This window comes from Argopecten irradians, chromosome 2 (assembly GCF_041381155.1).
Source record: "Argopecten irradians isolate NY chromosome 2, Ai_NY, whole genome shotgun sequence".
In the NCBI taxonomy this organism is placed as follows: Eukaryota; Metazoa; Mollusca; class Bivalvia; order Pectinida; family Pectinidae; genus Argopecten; species Argopecten irradians.
This window is the reverse complement of record NC_091135.1, coordinates 93,167-115,915: the sequence shown is the minus strand read 5'-3', so window position 1 is coordinate 115,915 and position 22,749 is coordinate 93,167. Positions and strand designations below refer to the sequence as shown.

General features: G+C 36.8%; 1 protein-coding gene across 1 annotated transcript; it reads right to left on the bottom strand.

The window, feature by feature from the left end:
* Window positions 1-415: 415 nt before the first annotated feature.
* LOC138312992 (G-protein coupled receptor GRL101-like) lies at window positions 416-21,796 on the bottom strand. The gene is given in 19 exon segments (XM_069253683.1): window positions 416-1,123; window positions 1,955-2,181; window positions 2,917-2,944; window positions 6,057-6,071; window positions 8,648-8,778; window positions 9,097-10,674; window positions 10,906-11,022; window positions 11,827-11,976; window positions 12,533-12,684; window positions 13,128-13,488; window positions 14,386-14,592; window positions 14,696-14,821; window positions 17,107-17,217; window positions 17,875-18,036; window positions 18,870-19,021; window positions 19,486-19,564; window positions 20,372-20,529; window positions 20,789-20,834; window positions 21,536-21,796. Coding segments are annotated over 19 exon segments (4,173 nt in total). The 5' UTR covers window positions 21,783-21,796; the 3' UTR covers window positions 416-997.
* Window positions 21,797-22,749: the final 953 nt, after the last annotated feature.

Genomic DNA, 22,749 nt, shown 5'->3' with positions numbered 1-22,749 from the left:
GTAGTTGCAATATTTTCTGTTGTTGCGGTATAAAATCCAAAGACGTTGATTAGTTGTTCAAATACGAATTTATTAAAAAGCTTTTCTATGAGGCGGAAGGCGATTTTCGAAGTGTCCAAAAATCGACCCGTAGAGACCGAGCTCTAGATCCTAACTGATTACAAAATATGAGACATGGATAGTACTAGTAAGACCATTTTGGATAATTAACTTCAAAGGGTAGATGAGTTAGAAAAACACAATGAATAAATTACAATAAACCATATGTTATATTATAGAGTAATTAACTGGAACAGATGTGACTAGATACATGTACAAAATGTAGCTTTAAAATATCATGTCACAAGAAGAAAATAAAGTTACGAAAGTTTGTGGAAATCAAATTAAATAATACTGAATTAAATTTTAACCAATGTTCAAAAAATACATAATGTAGCACTTACACCATAAAATTCTTCATGATAGTCCTAAGCTTGCAGAATCTCTCAAACCAGGACAATCATACCCTGACAGCAGAAGCGCATTCTTAGCTTACATGGATAGTGAGTCGATTATCTCAGGTTTGTATCAATCTGGCACATCCATGTAATCTAACGTTTCACATACCCAATGACGCTGTATCATAGGTGTCTGACAGAAGGAGATGACATACACTTTACCTATTAGAAATCCACGGAATCCAACGTTTCACTGAATTGTTTTAACACAGGTTGTATGTCCGACAGTAAATAGCAGACGGGGAACACCTAATATGACATTATATTTGTCTATATTCCAGCATCTGCTAAATATTAACATATAATGAATTTAAATACGAACGTTTGTACTCCGGCGTCTGTCAAATAGGTCACGTGACTTATTCACCATTTTCGTCTCCCAATCAGGAGAGACCTTTCACCAGGGGCCACAGGGTCTATATCTCTGTATCCTCATAACCGAACAATGCTGTGAATGTCTTACAGACGAGTGCAAATAAGATTTGAATGACCGTTTGTGATCATGGTACTTTAATCTTCCTCAACAACACCTTCACAAGAAGGCCAAGATCACGGATATCGTCCAACTGTTCCGCGTTATCAGGCACCCGACGATGGTCCATTGTAAAGCCTGCATCTGTCACTCTCTGTCAACAGAAATATTATTAGAATAAATATCTTCTGTGACAGAAAATTTAGAGAAATATCGAATTAGGATAATGTGCTCTTGTAAATCTCTGCAAATAAAAATGTAAGGACAATGTTACTTACACTTTGTATACATAGTTTGTGAGAATGGCGCACACGTATCCCTCTATAAATAACATAATTAGAAATTATCACATTGACATCACATCCAAATGAGATTGATACGATAAGTAAACATGATAATAAGAGTTGTTTCCCGTTCTTTGTAACGCCGTTATGCCTTGACAGTCAACATAGCCTGGCGCCTGTATGTAATACCATGTATGTATACTAGAAAGAGACAAACGTCACCAAGACAGGTTATATCATGGTACTGTCGAGAAAATCTACATAACCAAGGCTGATATATGTATTGCTTTTTGGGGATTTCGTAATTATTGCATCTACGCAAAGGAAGTTTTCAATAATAAGCTTGTGACAAACTCATACTGTTATGAAAAAAATATACTGTTATGATAAACATATACGGTTATGATAAACAAATACTGTTATGATAAACAAATACTGTTATGATAAACATATACTGTTATGATAAAAATCAACATCACGTTTTGATTTGAAACTCAAATGCAAAAGTGTAGGAATAATTAAAATAGCATCCTTTGTTGACTGCGAAAAGTATTCTTATCGCTATATGTAAAGGTTAACATAAAGTGCAACAATACTAAAATCTCAATGCACCCATTCGCTACAGAAACCATATATTCAAATTATCATCATACAGTACGAAGCTTTCATTGTGACAACAATTTATAAAATGTTTCACTCACGTCATTCTTCAACTGTATTTCTACTGACTCAGTAGTAATGCTCCCGTGGACGAGGTCTTGTTTGTGAAGGTACAACAAACTTGCAGCAAGACGGCGGACGATGTTGAATGCGTCCCTGACCTTTAGATCTGTTTCCGGGTTACACAGATATCTATGGAGAGACATGCTTCCTCTTCTGTGGCGAAATGTATTCAGCACGTCCAAAACCACATTGGTCATTTCGGTTTCTAGATTTAAAAATGAATATGAATTAAAAAATTCAAATATTTGAAGAGGAAACAACTACTTAATATTATTACTGATACGTTTAGAATTTAATTTTAGAAGATTTAAATATTACTCATTAAAGTGAATAGTCGGGCAAAGAAAATCAGTCTAAATGCGTTCATTGGCCTTCCAAAAGTTTTCACATATTAATATATAAATATTAATTACATGTTAATATTTTGACGAGAGATTTTATTTTTCTATTTCATAAGAAATTATACTGGATACATTCACACCATTTTTACCGACTTAAGCCATCCTTGCCCGACTGTTCACTTTAATCACACGTGTTCTAACGGCGCAGAAAAAGATTGAATTTACTAAAAAAATACCTAAGAATAAAACATTGATTAAGGACGTAGTATCTGTTATGTGAGTGCATGGATATTTACATTTTCAACGTAAAACGCCAGTATTACTATCATCTACAGCAGAATACACACAAGTATGTTTCTAACGTTTACAGGGAATACAACAAAATAAAACTAAAATAAAGTACCTGCTTGGTACTACGGGACCACATGAGATGCGTGCGCAGCTTCATAAATATTCATAGCGTGCTTACTTCAAGACTGGTCAGGAGGAAGAATTTTCGTCTGCCAGTTTACATAGTTTTTAGTACGTTTTCCAGCTTAATATCACTTAATAGTGATGCTGGTATGATTTTTTATGTTTAATAACTTCGGTTTGCGAGCTTGTTTTATCACTTTAATAAGTGTTAAACTCGTAATTAACGAACTTTGTGACCAGTGGTCAAGCTGAGCATTCGTGGTTCATGGCTGAGAAGCCCGTCAGCGGACAACTTCTAGAATTTGATTTTGTCGGAGAAATTCTTGGAAACATGGAGCCTTTGCCAAGGCCTAAGTCTAAAGACAAATCCAAGTCTCCAAGTCGGGTCAATACCCAGCCAGGAGGGCATGATGGTAAATCCCTAGAAGGGTCAACAAAGGGCCACGATAAAACCAAGATGGCGACCACATTGCCAGTGCCTCACGCGCAATCTCAGGCGCAGCCCAAACCGGGAAATTCAAATCCGTCAAAACGGCCTGATAGTATCGGACATGATGCGCCGCAGGCGAGTGTTTCTAAAGAATCAAGCGAGATAAATGCTATGTCAGCCATGATGACAAATTTTCAAGCAATTATGGCATCCCAGCTTCAAATGATGAAGGACATGAGAGCCGACATGCATCAGTACAGGGCCGACGACCCTCAGTACATGGAAGTTGATATCGACGATTGTGACGATGCCGAGTCTCTTGATGTTTGTGATCAGATTGATCAGTTTTTGAACAATAGTGCGGATGATGTGTCTTCTAAAGACCCAGCTCCAGTACAATCATCTAATGATGATATCCCGGATTTTTTACGGGAATTGGCTAACGACTTCAGCACCAACGATAGTACGGGCCCTGACATTGAAAATGCTATGCTAGCGAAATTATTGACAGATATGTTAACGAAACGTATGTCGGACGACAAATTAAAAATGAAATTGGAGATGTATCCCAGGCCAATGAACATGGAAAACCTTCAGGCGCCAAAAGTCAATCCAGAAATCTGGAGAAAACTTAGCACGGAGAACAAAAGTCGTGACGTCAGAGTGCAGAAAACGCAGACGAGAATAGCTAAAGGGTTAACTCCCTTGGCATGAATGATAGCTCTCCTCATGGAGGTAAAAAAGAACACAAACATGGACGTTCGTGCTTCAGTTGACGAGCTACTCAAACTGGCATTAGACAGTTTCACGCTCACGGCGAGCGCCACACAAGAGATAAGCCAGAGGAGGAGAGAATTAATTAAACCAGATTTGAACAATCAGTATGCATCGTTGTGTTCAACACACAATCCTGTGACCACAATGCTTTTTGGGGACGATCTCCCGAAAGCTATGAAAAACATTCATGACACAAACAGAGTGGCTTCTAACATTGGAGGATCATATGGATCGTATCGTGGCAAAGGACAGTCGCGATACATGAACAAAGGGAAGCAAGCGTTGAGATTTAACCCATATTATCATGGACAACGTGGTGCTTATAACGGCAACCGGGAGGCTACAACCCGAGGGGTGGCTACCAAGACAAAAAGCACTGGGGTTCAAAAAACGGCAAGAAGGGACCGGACAGGAAGTAGAGCCTGTTGCTCCGGTCGTGCCAAACAACGAGCCTGATAATGTACAGGTAAGTGATGATTCTTGGCACTATTTTTTGACTGATGTAAAACAAACATTACCTAAATCTGTCAATGAGTTTCAAGCAGGAGGTTTAAGTAAGCACCTCCAACAATGGGAGAAATTAACAACAGATTTTGTAATATTAGAGGCTATTAAAGGCATTGACATCGAGTTCAAACCAGAATGTATCGATTCTATCGAAACAAATAAGCCAAATCAGTATAAATTTGATACAATTGTAATGAATCAAATAAAATCTGAAATTTCAAAACTTCTTCAGAAAGGTGTGATTGTAAAATCTTCACAAAACTCTGGTTTTTTCTCAAACATATTTATTAGACCAAAAAAGGACGGAACTAGTCGTTTGATTCTAAATTTGAAACAATTGAATGAAATGATTGTATATAGGCATTTCAAAATGGATACTTTGCAAACGGCTATAGATCTGATGACAAAAAAATTGTTATATGGCCTCCATAGATTGGAAAGATGCTTACTACTCAGTACATGTAAGGGATTCTGCGCAATTATATTTGCAATTTATTTTTGAAAACCAGATTTACAAATTTACAGCATTGCCCAATGGGCTTTCATCAGCCCCCCGGTTGTTCACTAAAATTACAAGACCATTTTTTTCTGAACTTAGAAAGAGAGGGCATTTGAATACATCTTACATAGATGATTCACTTTTACTAGGCGACACAATTAATGACTGTAGGTTGAATATCATTGACACAGGAGGCACCTTTAATACAGGATGTTGCACAATGTATAGGTGTTATGGTTTCAAGTTTCCCTGGTGTAGAATTTGGACCTCTGTACTAGATCTCTAGAAGCAGACAAGATAAAGGCCTTGAGGTACAGTAAGGGTAATTATCTTGCACCAATGGTGTTGTCAGTTGACAGTATGTCTGACTTGCTTTGGTGGGTACAGAACATAGAAAATTCACACCGGTTAATATCACATCTTTCACCAGGAACAATATTAACAACCGATGCTTCGAAAATAGGTTGGGGCGGTGTGGTTGTGAAGACAAATAACAATACCTCATAAAAAGCAGGTGGTAACTGGTCAGTGCTAGAGACACATGATCACATAAACTATCTCGAACTCAAAGCAGCATGGTTTAGTATTCTATCTTTCTGTAAAGATGTATCTGATGAACACATCAGATTGAACATTGATAATACTACTGCCATTGCATATATAAATCATATGGGAGGTAAAACGCCACATTGTAATGAACTGGCAAAACAGATATGGTCTTGGTGCATACCTAGGAATATTTGGTTATCCGCTGCTCATATACCCGGTTGTCAAAATGTAGAGGCTGATGCTGAAAGTCGATTAGAACACGAAAACACAGAGTGGAAACTCGACACACATATTTTCCATGAACTTACCTGTATGTGGGGAATGCCAGCGATTGATTTATTTGCCTCAAGGTTAAATACTCAGTTAGCTAAGTATATTTCATGGCAACCTGATCCTTTTGCATTTGCAGTTGATGCATTCTTCCAGGAATGGTCTCAGTATGTGTATATATTTCCCCCCTTTTCCTTGATTGGAAAAATATTGCATAAAATATGTGCTGATAGATCAGAGGCAATCCTCGTTGCACCCTTCTGGTCAACACAACCGTGGTTTGCGAGATTAACACGTTGTTTGATTGACTGTGTTTTTATGTTACCTAGGGGGAGTCTGAGCCATCCACACAAGAAACCATCATCTCTCCCAAACACCAGACTGATGGCATGTCACATTTCAGGAGATCCATCTCGGAGTTCGAACTATCGGAAGAAGCTGAAAGCATTGTGTTGTCGTCATGGAGACAAGGGACAATCCAACAATATGAAGTTTATACAACTAAATGGATACAGTATTCAAGTGCAAGGAACATTGGTCCCTACTCACCAACTGTTGGGAATGTGATAAACTTTTTGACGGCGCTATTTAATGAAGGACTAGGATATAGTGCAATAATCACAGCACGATTAGCATTGTCAGCTTTTATTCAGGTTGACGGCCAATCGATTGGACATCACCCATTGGTGAAACGTTTTGTGAAAAAAGTTTTTCAACGGAGGCCAGCGTTACCGATAAATACAGTTATATGGGACCCTAAAGATGTGTTCGACTATTTAGAACATTTAGATGACTCTTCCCTAAAACAGTTGACATTCAAAACAGTATGTTTACTGGCTTTGTTAAGTGGGGACAACGTGCCCAGTCATTACATTTACTAGACATCAATAACATGTCTGTGACTGACCATTATGTGAAGCTCCGTTTTGGCGATGCACCAGGCTATCATCAAAGTGAAATAACTCTAGAGAAATTTCCATCAAATATTAAGTTGTGTGTGGTGACAACAGTGAAAAAATATCTCCAGAAGACAGCCAGTGTAAGGAAAAATAAAACTTGTTTGTTACTCAGTTATCAAAGACCATTTAAAGGTGTTTCAAAGGCAACTATATCCCGGTGGATTAAAGTAACATTACAGGCAGCTGGAGTGAATATGAGTATTTTTACACCGCACAGTACAAGGGCTGCATCTACATCAGCAGCTTTGAGGGCACATGTACCACTAAATACAATTTTAAAAACTGCTGGATGGAACAACTCCTGTACATTCGCAAAATTTTACTCGAAACCACTTCAAACTGAAAATGGTATATGTAACATCAAGACTGGCACAAACCTGTTATAGACTGCTGAACTGTGTTGTATTTCTTTAATTGCGCTGGATATATTTGGGATCATTATACTAACTGTACTTTCATATTATGATTTGTGTTGATCTATGACTGTCACTTGTGATCAATAGACTTTCTCAGATATTCGTGGACTTGTTAAAATAATATATAATTTGTGAAGACGCGAAAGACATTTGTTGATACAGTTTTTATTACTGTATGTGTTTTTTCATCCATTAAATTGTTAAACTTACCATTGTTTTTCCTTTATAGTTTTTCGTGAACACTCTCTTTAAACATCTTATGTGGTCCCGTGGTACCAAGCAGATGTGAATGACAGAATTCAAAAATTAAATGAGACTTACCTGTAAGTTGAAATTTGATTGGAATTCTGTCTTCACATCTGTTGGTACGAAGGGATCACATGCCCACCACTTACACCCACCCTGGTTTCTATTTTTGTCTATGATTATTTTCCAATTTTCTGTAATTGTGATCCCTTGAAAAGTGTTCACTCAACTTTGAAGAATGAATATTTATGAAGCTGCGCACGCACCTCATGTGATCCCTTCGTACCAACAGATGTGAAGACAGAATTCCAATGAAATTTCAACTTACAGGTAAGTCTCATTTAAGTTTTGAATTATCATATATATTTACTGACAGTGGCATATCAGATACAATAGCAATAGCGTGTGACACAATGGTATGGTAAGTAATAAAATAAAAATATATTTGAGAGAAAATAACGTTACTATGAAAAGAGGACTTAGTAGATCTCTATCACATATTTAAAGGGTAACAAACTGTTAGTTAAGAATGTGTACTTTGTTACTAAACTACATCTAAAACGTTTTTATATCTGTAAATTGAAAAACTGATTTAAAGCACCAGCTGAAATAAAAATAAAGATAAAGTCCTATTAAAATCTGGACATGCATTGCCTTACCCGATTTCACACTTCTTGATGAGGAATGTGGGCGACAACCAGGATACAATAACCACTTCAGTAAGGAAACAAAATACAGAGCAAACCACTCAACCACTAAAGTCTTTATAGAATACTCGAACACATGTAAGCAGAACGTTATCTTTCTCAGAAGAAAATAAATCACAACGTTATGCGCCTTCAAATTATTTCAGACACAAACAAACAGGATAGGTGTAACCAAAAATGTTCTCTAGGCGTGAATTGCCTGAGCAATTCTTATGTGTACCTGACCATAAACATTTGCATAGAAGTAGACAAATGTTATGTTTTGTAAAACGACAATCTTTGCAACAACTATAAGTTTGGTTTATACACTCCCTAGGGGAGGCATTGGTTAATCTGATACTCAGTACTGGCGCCCAAGTAAAGACTTGGGATGATTGTCTGCCATACCCTTAAAGTGTGGATGGTTCTGGATGGAAAGCTCATGATATGTAGCCCTGGTTAATACGAAAGGCTAATAAAGCCAAAGGCACTGAGTATACATGTATATATATATATATATATATATATATATATATATATATGACATTCTGCATTATGTTATACAATCATACAACACCTGTCTCCTGTTCCACGTGTTAGCCAAAGTGTAGAGGAAAGGATTTATTGCAGAGTTAAGGGGGAGTACTAAAACCATGATCCAGGCGTAGGTATCACCCGACACACTACCTCCACAGGATGTCCATATACCTACAAAACAGGTAAGATAGTATGAAAAGGGCGTCCATATTCTTACAAACTGATTAATTGTCCTACAAAGAACCTCCATGTAACTACAAAATAGGTCATCAATGATTTAACGATAATCATACCGTATCTTGTTGCAGCAGCATCTACATCAATAATCATCTATCAACCCGTAGCACTGTCAAAGTTTAAATAGAATCGAGAAGAATGACAAACCACTGCTATTTATCGATATCTTATATCGGATATTGAAGCATACAATAACTGAGTTATTCCTCTAAATATTTATTACTCTGATAAGTTAAAATAACGGTTACGTACCAAGGACACCAATAGGAAACCAGCAGAGGAAATCCGTAGCGATCACTGCCGTGAGTCCTCGAGCTACTCTAATGTCTGAGTTGTGTTTACTTGTTGTTCTTCTTAGTGACCGATGAGTTCGGCTTTCCCGGAAGATGACAACTTGGCAAACTGCTATTGTTAGGAAAATGACAAAATTCAAACCAACAAAGATGGCAACTGAATATTCCGAACCTGGCGTGGCTGTACCCGACAACGGAAGTGCTAGACATACACCGGATGAACTATAAAACTCTCCACGAAAGTAATCCTTGTACATTGTCACCGGAAGTAGAGCAATTAAAACACCAATAATCCAAAGTGTGACAGATATCAGTACTGCAGACTTCATTTTAAATTGTCGTAAAGAAAACGGAAAGACGATCGCAATAGTCCGGTCAAGGGATATCAATAGAATCAAGAAAGTAGATGTTTCACTTGAAATCATGGATAAGACTCCACTCAAAGTACACATAATGCTTTGACGCCAAGACTTCTCTTCCCAGACGTATATATCTCTGTACAAAGCATCAGCTACGCCTATAATAATCATATAAACACCCATTAACATGTCGGACAAACATAAGTTGATGACAAATATGGAGTAACTTTTCGTCAGATTTATCCGATCATATTTCAATCTATATATCAAAACAGAAAGATTTCCAAATGTTGCGCACACGGCCATGATCCACAGTGCAGCTCTCAAAACATACAGGCGGATCAGATCTGAACATGAGGAGATGTTGTCTCGTGGTGCAAAGCAGTTGGCGTCCGTCACTGAAACTGGTCTTGTACAACAGAGAGTGTAAGAGTCAACATAAAGTGTCTCTAGTCTAGATAAACCATCAAATATGTCTTCCTTCAACTCTATATAATTTTTACTCAGATCTAGAGTCTTTAGGTCAGTAAGGGGTTTAAATGTTCCCGGGCCTATCGTTTCTATTTGGTTTGAGCTCAGGTTCAAACAGTGCAGAGCATCACAGTCAACAAAAACGTCAGATGATAATTTTCTAAGTTGTAAACCATATAAATTTAGTGTTTTAAGCAAACGTAAACCCGAAAATGCCATGTCTTCAATATTAACTATAGGATTATCAGACAATATGAGGGATTCCAAGCTCGGCACCATTGCGAATGTTTCAGCAGGTAAAGTCCGAATGTCATTATAACTAAGGTCAAGAAACACGAGCGATTCTAGACCAGTTAATACCGAGTAGTTACCAAAGAAAAGAGAGGCGATCTGACAATGATTCATGGACAGAGATAAAATGGCAGGAAACGTAAGAGGAAGATGATTTGTCCATTCAGAGAGACGGGTTCGAACATTTAATCCTTTTATCGTTTTCGGTAAATCGTAAAATAACTGAGAGTTGTTGGCTTGATTGTCCACACAGTGGAAGAGTAAGCCACGACAGGAGCAGCTGTCTGGACAAATGACGTCACAGTGACGTTCGTCGTCAGCTCGTGGACATTGTCTGATACCGTCACAGACTTGTTCCAGGGGGATACACGTCTTACTGTTTTGACATCGGAAATATCCAGGGCAGCCGAATGAATCTATAAATTAACAATTGCTGTCGCATAATTTAAATGAAGTTAAATTCAGTTATGTTTATGCATTCATGTACTTAGTAGTATTTACCAGATTGATCAATGTAACAAGCTGGGATTACTATCGATATCACGGAAACGAATAATTAATTCATTTCTTACATTCAAGACGTTTACAAACACATGACGTCACAATCAATATTTATTTACAGTCCGATATACACGTTTTGTACCTACCACACTCCCGTTCGTCCTCCGTATTAGGACAGTGAGAAATACCATCACAAAGGAACCTGGCGTGGACACAGTAGGAGTGCGGACATTTCACAAAGTTAACTGGACAAGTGAAGTTTTCTGACAGAAGAATAAATCAAGATGTAACGTTTGTGTTGTGAATATTACAAATACCTTAAAGATGCTCCACCGCCGACAGAGCATAAATGATACCCATCATTTGAACAATGTTGAATCGTGCATTTATATATCTAATTAACACAAAAATGAATTAAAATAATTTATTTTGCTTTCGGTGCATTCCATATAGAGCATGTACCATGGAATTTTTCCGGGATGCAACAAAATATTTTTAATATTTTGATCTTGATGTAAAATCAAAAGCTCACCATTTCAATTATGGTAATTGTGTGTTAGTAACTTTTGTAACTGAAGAAAAATACTAAATAGTCTGCTCCTGTTGTTGACAATGGAAAATTACTACATATGCATTTGTCAGCGGTGGAGCATCTTTAACTAACATTTAGAATAAAAATCAATGTTCCTAGATTAAAACTCTTTTATTTTGAATGTGTAGGAATGCTTGATTGACACACACCATATGGTGCTTTATTGAAAGTTACACATATCTTACAAGATACAGGGACAGATATAACGACAATACATATTAAACATTATAAACCACTCTCAATGACTTCATGTTGCCTGTTTATTTATACAAATTACTATAATATTTTTTACAACATTTGTAATGACGATGTGAAATTGAGTTGACTACATATCTATGCTTTAGGCGTATGACAAATGTAATCCGGGATTAGGGAAATCGAACACTGTTACATCTAACGGAGTCTTGGTGTAAAATCTGTCTCATAAAATGTTATTCAAGTATCCTAAAAAAATTGAACGAACATATTCATTTACCACAATTTTGTAGATGAGTCAAATCCAGGCATGCACTGGGTTCTCCAGTGACATCAAAGTCCATCAGACATTGATGATGTGGGTAGTACGTCATACCGTTCTGACACATCATCTGGGGCTCAGAGTACTTCAGGTCGATTAGATCATCATCTTAAAATATAAAAAGAGATAAATTACAACGTGAACAGCAATATTATTATTAGATCGCATACATTGATCTCATGGACTTTTTCACCGAAATAAGATATTCTCTGTTTAAGTTTTGCAAGGTGCTCTGGCTACATTATGTGGATTTACTTACCGACAAGGGCACGGTGACTACATTGTGGTTTAATAATCACATAATACGTGAATAGTCTCCTGTTTAATGCAAAACCTGTGTTTACATTTTTTTAAAAGTAGATCCATTGGATAAAAAGTTGACAAAGAACAGTGAAGCTGTTCCTTTATCATTGATACCAACGACAAACGCTAATTTTCAACTTCAGTCATGATAAGATGGCTTGCTTTCATTATGTTTAACATCACATGAACGACCATGGTCAGCCAAAAGATGGGTCAGGCGTAAAACGAGAAATCCGGAGTATTTTGGAGACAGACAGCGACCTTTATACGGTAAGTAACCTGAACTTGCCCCGAAGGTAAATGTCCTTAACCGGTCTACCACTACAGTCTTATCTATAACGGAAATATTCATATCACATACCTTCCTCACAGATTGGCGGCGAGATAAGTAAAATTGTCTTTGGTTTCTCGTTAGACCTTGGCTGAATCCAGCGGATCGGTACATCACTACCCGTCAGGACAGTCGTCTTACCGTGACACGAGGGATGATCTGTATCCTTTACATTAACACACCTGTACAGAACGACCATTCACCAAATTTTACGATGTATTAATGGGTATTTTTCTTATATTTCTTGATATATCATCATTCAGTTTTTACGGAGAGGTCGGTTCATCAATCTAATTAAATCCCCTAAACTACATGTACGATGCTCTACGTTACGCTTCAATACAAGATCTAACAACTCTCCGTTCGTAGTCAACTCAGCATGACCCCTATGGTTAGCCAATCAGCGTGTCGCCTATCAAATCTTCGGTGTGATCGATTCTTTCGGAAGTATAAACGCTCCACTAGTACGTCCCGAGATGTTACAATTCTAGGTCAGGGGTCATTCGGAGGTTCATAAGTATAATCTCTTAAGCACAAATACAATATGTTTAAACCAACCAAATCTAAATTGCTTGTGTGAAATGTTACTAAATATTTACAGCATCTCTTCTATAAAACTACCTACCCAAAATAGTGGTCACAGCTATTCCTCACTGTGGCACAGATGGTAAAGTTACGCATGCGACGTCCATCTCGATCACTTGAGAACAAGATGGTTGGCGGTAGTGCAGACTCGGTACGATAACAAAATTCCACATACTGGTAGCACTGCCGAGACCGCCTTAACAGTTCCTTCAGTATGTGTTCACTTTTATACTGTATTGGCACAGCCTGTGTGGTAACCAGGTTGATAAAGACAGATCCTGCTTGCTGAATGGTGAAGAAGCAGTCCTCGTTGCCAGGTGATGTGTCTATGTAAGCGGAAAACGGCCACGTCATCATCGACACGGTCGAATTGTGATAGAAGCAGGAGACTGTTTCATACCCTGACAATTGTTCAGAAATGAAAGTAAATTTTAATTGAACTCAAATGATAAAGCCCCTGAATTATACAGTGAGTATATGTAGGAAATATTGGGTGCAGAGACAATGTCATATTTGTATTTGTACAGAAGAAAATGTTGCTGATTGCTTAGACTAATTTTTTGGACTATCTGGAGAGTAATATTCTGATAAATACAGTATAATTAATTCATAGCTTTAGTGTTTTAGGATATTTCTGTAATGGTTTCAATACTTTCAGATTTTGATTTTATTCTTAGGCATTATCGATAATTAATTTGGGCAACATACAACATGGTATAGAAGTCCTAGGATGTTACTTAATCTATTACGCAAAGATTGTGGAGAGACATACGGTTATTGATATTACGATATAGACTAATATAATATTTTCCTATCTAGAGGATGTGACAACGACATCATAACCCCAGGAGTAATTCAGGAATGAAAACTCGAGGTTTGACGAGGGTTGGACATTCAGGGAATTCACCGAGGGTTGTGATTTTGTTGTCATACCCTCAGGTAGGGAATGATTCTTTTTCTCCCATATACAAAAGAAAAAGAGTAGATAATAGCCTTAAAGAAGCATTTTCACCGCGACATGAACATGATTCCGTTGTCTGCGCGTAAATATTGATGACGTCATCGACAATGAACGCCACGACCACACCGCATGAAGTCATGACGTCACGTAATTGTCTTCAGATTCAAAAGGTTAGCGCGCGCAATCTGTCATACCCTAGGGCTCACACGGCTATAACCTGTGACAAATCAGTGAATGGTGGGAGAAAAGACAACTCTGCAGGTAAAACCGGACATATCAAATCAAGGTTTTATATCCAGCTGAAGTGAATGCACAACTAAGATATAACGGTACACACCACTGCCTCCCAGATGTACTCGTGCTGTCGTGACGTTACAGGACTTGACGGGACACAGAGTTGAGCACGAGTAGGTAGGGTTACCAAGGAAACAGGAGTTCTCATCACTTCCGTCATGGCAATCAGGGATTTTATCACACATTCTATATATAGAAACATGACGACTGGAATAACAAGGCCAGATGGACTCGATCAGCTTTGGATGACCTTGAAAAAACAACAGGATGAGTGAAACAACTAATGAGACATTTTCTGTTTAGAAAAGTTTGGTTCAGGACACAAAGAGACTGTACATAACTTCACATCATACCGTGACACGTGGATGTCCATTCATCCGACCCGTCCCAGCATTCCAATTCACTATCACAAACGTCATAGTCTGGAATACACTGTCCATTGTGACACGTCCACTGGCCAGACAGACACGGGGCTTTATCTATAGAGTCAAAAAACTTCTGTCATTTATTCAGGTATAATTCATTATAGGATAAATAGGATAAATATGTCATGGCCCGCTTTAACAATAATAGACGATAATATATATATATGTCTTCATACATACAAAGATACAAGTCTTTTATAAAGTAGTCAGAAAAAGAAAAGTAAAACATATGAAAAATATGTAATGATAATGTAACACTATCAGTAAACATGTAAAAATTGTCATTTTCATCAGACAAATGACAGGGGGGTGGGGGTTAAATTGTTTTCTTTCAGATATTTTGTAGATGTCCCGTGTATTCCGTCTTTGCATATTACAGAGTTAACTCCCTTGTGGGTAGGTATCAATTGTTACGTCATTATTTCGTGAGCGCAATTCACGTTGTTTTCTCCGAAACGTATGACGTTACACTCCCAAACACATGACGTCACAATCAATACATACCCGCAAGTGCAGATAACTCTGTAATATGCAAATTCGGAATATCGGCCTTTCGATTAGTGGCACCAAGTTACCAGGGAAAAACAATAGTTAAACTCTTGTTAAATGTATGTTAAAGACGTAAATATTATCGATGACCAATATACAGAGGACTTATGCAAAAGTGGTTCCAAATATCATTTTAAGGTCGAATTTTAAGATATCTGTTAGGTTAGTAACGGGTTTAAATGCTGGTATCATGGGAGAAACCCGACAATGCCAAGAATATATCAGATTTGATTTACACTGAATATGTCATAGTGTCCCATCTCAGTCATGTATTTTGTATTCATATGGGGTAAAATGACGTCACGTGATATCCACGATTAATTAGCCGTATTAGGTTAGTATAATTCTTATTAGGTTTGGATGATCTATTTATCAGGTCAGGGTACGCTTCGAGCCGAGAGATAGTAACAATGTGAATAATACCTCTGGTGACTACTTTCAAAGGCAAAACAAAATTGGTAAGAATATTTAAGGATTTTTTTAGCATAAATGGAAAACGATTACGTATTCGAGTCATTCAATGAGTTCCGAGTCACTTGTTGTCCACACATACTGTATTTAACAGTTATCTAATTGAACGATCCTTCGACAGCAGTAAATATACTACCTAATATTATCAGGTATACAGTTTGTTAGGGACCCAGTATGGAAAAATAGTGGGTCAAAAAGACCGAAACAACTTGTTTTAAAGAACATGTTTTTGTCCATATTAGGTCACTTACAAACTGTGAAGCTTTTCTAATAAATATTAGATATTATAATTAATAAAATTAGTACATTGCTGAACTTTAAACCATTGTTAATGCTATCTTATAACATCTAGGTTCGTCAGATTCATCGTAATAATCACTGTAATAATCACACACTTAGTTCAGTGAGATAAATAAACCCCGACATCCTGTAATAAACGACCACAGTCAGAATGGATACAACTGGTGGTGAGACATCCTTACCCTACAACTGGTGGTGAGACATCCGTACCCTACAACTGGTGGTGAGACATCCTTACCCTACAACTGGTGGTGAGACATCCTTACCCTACAACTGGTGGTGAGACATCCGTACCCTACAACTGGTGGTGAGACATCCTTACCCTACAACTGGTGGTGAGACATCCTTACCCTACAACTGGTGGTGAGACATCCTTACTCTACAACTGGTGCTGATGACAACCTTAGTCTACAACTGATGGTGAGATATCGTTACTCTACAACTGGTGCTGATGGCAACCTTAGTCTACAACTGATGGTGAGACATCCTTACTCTACAACTGGTGGTGAGACATCCTTACCCTACAACTGATCGTGAGACATCCTTACCCTACAACTGATCGTGAGACATCCTTACCCTACAACTTGTGGTGAGACAACCTTACCCTACAACTGGTGCTGATGACAACATTACCCTACAACTGATCGTGAGACAACCTTTAACTATAAATGGCTACACTCTTTATATACAAATATATACCATGTTTCGTGTTTAGAAACAGAACTGCAACATATTGCTATTTTTCTAACTGTCTTTACCGACCTTTTAAGCAACGTTACGTTACAGTTCTAAATGAAATGCGCCCTCAAACGTTTAATTTTAATTAATAAGTGACATCTTTTTCTGGTTCTGAAATAAATTTCAGCTCCTAACATACATGATTTTTAATGCTATATTTTCGTCAGGTTTTTGGCGACACTTATCATACAGACACCCTGTTTTATCCGACACATTTCCTCGGTCCATCTGTATGACGGTAAATACAGATTTTCTTATGTAGTAACGTAAATATATCTTACAGCAGTTGTGTTCGTCCGACCCATCGTAACAGTCCGGGTAATAGTCGCACACTAGATTTAGTGATATAACCTTTCCATTGTCACAGCTGAAAAGGGATCCATCCGTCTCGCCTGAAGAGAAAGAAAAAATCAATCGTCTTTTATTGCAAGGATGCATCAACGTGATTCTATTGTTTCATGAAACTCAGAAGTGTAATTTATGAATGAAATGTTATGGGTATTAGATTTTAAATATGCACATTACGGCAATTCACAGTCTAGCTGGAATGCGAGATGCTCGATGACGAAGATGTTTGTTGCGGGATGTGTTTATTTCGTTTTGATTGCATATTTCAAGTATTCTATGAGGCTTGTGGTTACGGGAAACAATGCTAGAGCTACCAAATTAAATTCCTATTTAACGAAGTAACTCTATATGTCTAATGTTTCCTATGTTAGGTCTCGCCATTTTTTCACACCAAACTTAATATGAAACGCTTAATTAATGTGGTTTTCTAGGACAATCTGAATAAAATACCTTTCCATATTATCTCTCGGTTCGATAGAAGCATCTGAAGCGGTGTGAAAATGAGGATCTGTATTGAAGTAAGATTGTTTTCGAGTCATCATTTAAGTTATTAAAATATTCACAATTTTACACGAAGGTGTATTCTATCTCTTGTGATTAATGTAACAGTTAAACAATAAGGTCTTTAATATTTATTTGCAAAGTATATAATAATAGAGATGATAAATTTTGTTCATATGGTGAATAATGTTTTGTCTTACTTGTTGGACACTTGTCTTCATCTGACCGATCCATACAGTTAGTTCTGTGATTGCAAACAAAGTACGACAGTATGAATTCCTTTGTCTGACGACACTGGAACATGCGGTCAAGGACGTTTGTAGATATTGTGCTGACATCGTCGGTATCAGGAACACGTGTAGCTGAAATATCAAACCGATAGCTATTTCAATGTGTTTTAAAGTTCCTTGCTTATTTTGAAATGTTTGATAAACTGAAGAGAATGGCGTTTTATTTCCCCCAAAATTAATAAAAAAAAGCCATTTCTTTTATATAGGTCTGTTGTAAAATTGTACCTACATGTAGCTATAAATATATGTAAAACGGTAATATATAAGCAATGCATTTCATATAGAAAATATGATTTTTTCATAACAATAAGTCTATCAATGTGTCAGCCATCATTCTCATTCCCGACTCGTGGATTAAATCGTAGTTGATAAACAGTTTTCCTGGTCTAGCTTAAACAATGTTAATGCAGAGACCCCAAAATGAGTTAATTATGTATGTATATGTATTAAACTATCTTCCTATAGCATTTGTGGTATATATACAGTAGATACCAGAGCTTTACAGACAATCATCTTATAATGCGCTAGCGCGCATTATGAATATTGTCTGCAAAGCTCTGGCATCTATATAGACCATAGATGCCACAGGTAGAAAGGTTAAAGCTTATAGAGATGCAGTGCGCTGAAATAGGATTGAACTAATTTTATTTTCTGTGTATCATTTATATAACAATTTTGGTGATTGCGCGAATTTATCATTGTTAAATTTCTAAAGTAGCTTAGCCCAAGTATTGATAACACAGTGATAGTAATCACGGAGGGACAGAGGGTGTCGGTCCATTGTAGTGCAAATGGGCATGGAAGTGACAATAGTCCCTGGAGATCGAGGGTGGTTGTTCAATGTAGCCCAAATGAGGATACGGCAGTGATAGTAATCCATGGAGATCGAGGATGGCCGTTCTTACGTAATTGTACGGCATCATTCTTAATCCCTGTTGTGTTGAGACAGATGTAATGATCCATAGAACAAAGGCTGTATACCCAGTTACTGAACACGTCTGCAAACGGCGTGATGCCAACACAGGTGCTATACTCATCCCCATAATCGTACCCTTTCCTGGTGAAAAGTAGGTCAAATATTCAGTAGATTTATAGAAATTAAATTAAAAGAAATAAAGAAATAATATTAATGAATTAAGAAGAAATATTATTCAAAGATTGAGTTGATCAATGATAGAAATAAGCAAACAAGTCTCAATAAACAGGTTAATTTATTGATTCCTTTGAATAAAGGCATCTCTTCAATAACAAATAAATAATATTGCAGTGTTTACTGAAGTGTGACCTTTACTAGCGGAACAAGGATAAATCTAATTGATATTAGAATGACGCTTGCAATTGTAAAGAAGTGATGCCAATAGTGTTATACACGTAGACTTATTTCATTTTGTAGTCACAATTATGTCTTTCTTTTCAAACTGCCGCCATGATAAAGTCACAAAGTAAGTAATATTACATTCATCTTGTTATTTTAATGGAAATATTAATAAAAATGTAATCAAAGATGACCATTTTTCGTACCAGGCGGTGAAGGTAAGGCGTTTAGACTTTCCCCTTATGAAGTGTTTCCACTGAAAGTTCCTTTCCTCGTTATTGACGTCTGGTAAACCCCGAAAACAAAGGTTAAACATAAAGAAAAGTTCAGACATGTCATCTGTATTGTCTTACTTGCTAACATGAATTATTTTTTATCATAGTGATAATAAAGTTTGTCACATATTTGTCGCATATTTGTTCTCGTTTATTTCCTTATATTTATTATGTAAATATCAAATAAAGCGATATTATTATTGGTTGTTTGGGTGTTTTCGTTACTAATAAAATTCTCCTGATATTCCAGATAAACATGTATAGGGGTTCGAGTTAATCAGGATCAACTGGCAATCTGATTGAAATACAGATCCTTATAACCACTCCGTTCAATAGAGGATCTGAGAAAATCCGATTAAGGGTCATGTTCGGATGACCTTTATACCACTTGTAATTCAGATCAGATGCATTTTCTGCACGTTGCTCTGTCAATTGACAACGCCATTTCGCCCCTGCATACAAATACGATTAGCTTTATTGTGCTCTTTGGGCGAGATGACTACGTACACGGAAATAATTCTGACAAATTTTCAAACTATTTCGTCCCCTGAAATTCACTGTCAAAATTTTGCCAGCAGCAACTTGATTGGCCGTTTACAAAGGTCATCTGGACATGAACCCTAATGGGATTTTCTCAGATCCTCTTATCTAACGTAGTGATAATAAGGATCTGTATTTTAATCAGATTGGATCAACTGAGAAATTCTTGGCGCATGACGAGCAAGAAGCACTGTGTGCAATAATCTGATACAAATGTAGCTCTTTATGAGGAACATTGTCAACTGCTTATATAAACTAGTGAGAAAATAATTCTTACCAATCAAATAATTCTGAATTCCTGTACTAAAGACTGGACGGTCATAATATTTGCGGATCAAGTCACTGGCGACCAACTGGTCTCTCCAATCAGAGATGGTGATATGTTTACAGGGGGCATCACTGCCAATTTTCTTAACGACAGATAAACACCCTTTTCTGAAGTTAACATATTAAAAAACGTTAATTGTCTATGTTGTTGAAGTATGTTAACAATTATATTGCCATGTACAGTGTAATAACGAAAATACATGTATGTTATTGAAGAGAAACGGGGTGTAATTATAACAATAGCAGTCTTAAATGTAAATGAAATACAAATGAATGTTAATATAATTTTGAATAATAATGTAGAAATGACTATTTTGTTTTCTAATTAACCACACATAAATTGTAATTATAATTAGGTTTTACTCACCCAGGAACATAAATACTAGTTTTCATGTTATTGTCTTCACATTTGTCTGCAATACAGAAAACAAAATAGTCATTATTATGTGGATATAGGTACATACATACAAATCCTTATTATGTCGATATAGGTACATACATGTACATATATGCCCTTATAAGCATGCTACATGGAGGTTTTAATACTTTGGTGAACAATCAATTATTCTTCTTACAGCTAGAAGAATTTTATTTGTTAGAAGTAATACCGCATTTGTAACTTGACCCTGAATCAGTTAAGATTGAATATTAGTCTTTTTAATTTGAAGCCGTTGCTAGAGTGGTTTCCATCCAAAAACTGTTCCATTGTGTTTTTATAATCCATCTAAAGCTATATATAGGACCATTGACATGTTGATAAACAAGGTCATGAATTTCGTGTATCTTCGCGGGCAGTAAGATATCGCGAAGTTTTAATGGGACTAATCCACGTACCACGTGATACCTGATACCATTTGTGTGGGGCTATTGCTTCTGTTGGTGATGGAATGGCGCCAAAAGATGATTTCCCGCGCTAACATCCTTTCGGCGGGAAGATTACAAATTGTTACGTTCCATCAGAACTGGAGATACTAGCCGCGGAAAACCTTATCGGGTAGTACATGGTACGTAAAATATTCCTATTGAGTGAAAATAGTTCAAACACAGATAAATAACATCATAGACGTTTATATCCCGAAAAGAAAATATTTTACTGTAATATATAGTAACTCACCGTAAAGAACGATAACTGCTGTTGACTTTTGGTTCCGCTGAGATCGACAAATGTAGACTCCCTCATCACCAATGGACATATACTTAATCTGTACTAATGACGATGACACGTTATCAAATGTTGTGTGTCTGACCTTAGTCCTGTATTTCCACCTGTCCTTGTCTGTCTGTATGTTAATTATTCCAACTCTGCCTGAGTAATACCAGGTTGGCGGTGACAGGTCGTTAGAGGAACAATTCAATTCCATAGTTCCCTGAAAGCTATGTACTCCTCCACCAGTCACTTCAAGTGCTTGTTAGAAAACATAAAATGACGTTTAACACTCTTACATTTCACTGTTACAAAAAATACCAAGCTGCAGTGGCTTCAATACAAAATTAATCATCATATCCTAACTACTAACACCTTTCGCTTCAAATCACATTTAGTTATATCGCCTTTATGTACTCTTTGTAATTCGGAGAATGAAACTATTCAACATGTACTGTGGGAATGTGGTGAAGTAAAAAAATTACTTAAAAGCCTTAGAATTTTTTTAGATGCTCTTTCTATCCCATTTTCCTTCAATAAGCAATCCTTTATTTTTGGTCTGATATCTGAAAACCTCGACAACTGTAAAGCTGAAAATGAAATTCTTCTCATTATAAAAGAATATATCTATAAAATGCGGTGTTTTCACAAGTCACTTACCATAAATGGGCTGATTTGTGCTTTGAAACAATTCTACAATTTGCCAAAATATATTGCAAACGGTAAACGTGATTTGGAAAAGGAAATATTTGAAATATAATGGGGAACATGGGGAAAATTGTCTAAACTATAGTAGATATTCGTCTCTCCAAAACCACTCTCCAATGCTACCACAGTGTTGCTGATCCATCTTTTAAGAATAAGCAGATGTTTTTATTTATATATCATCAAGTTAAATTTGTATAAATTAACATTGATAGTACCATCCTCTTTCTTCCTTCCTACTCCTCCCAGATCTACCCCTCAAGCTCCCCTTCCACACCCCTACTTTTATTTCTCTCACCTCTCTATACTCTATTATTCACCCAAAGAAATGTAATTAAAGGAGTAAGAAATGATACTTTTACTTTATAAATTACATATAATTACCTCTCACTACTGGAAGAGGAAAGCAATAGGTTAGGTGAGGCACCCTCGTCAGCTACTATATACATTGTCTGGAATCTAACTGTAGTTGAGAGGTA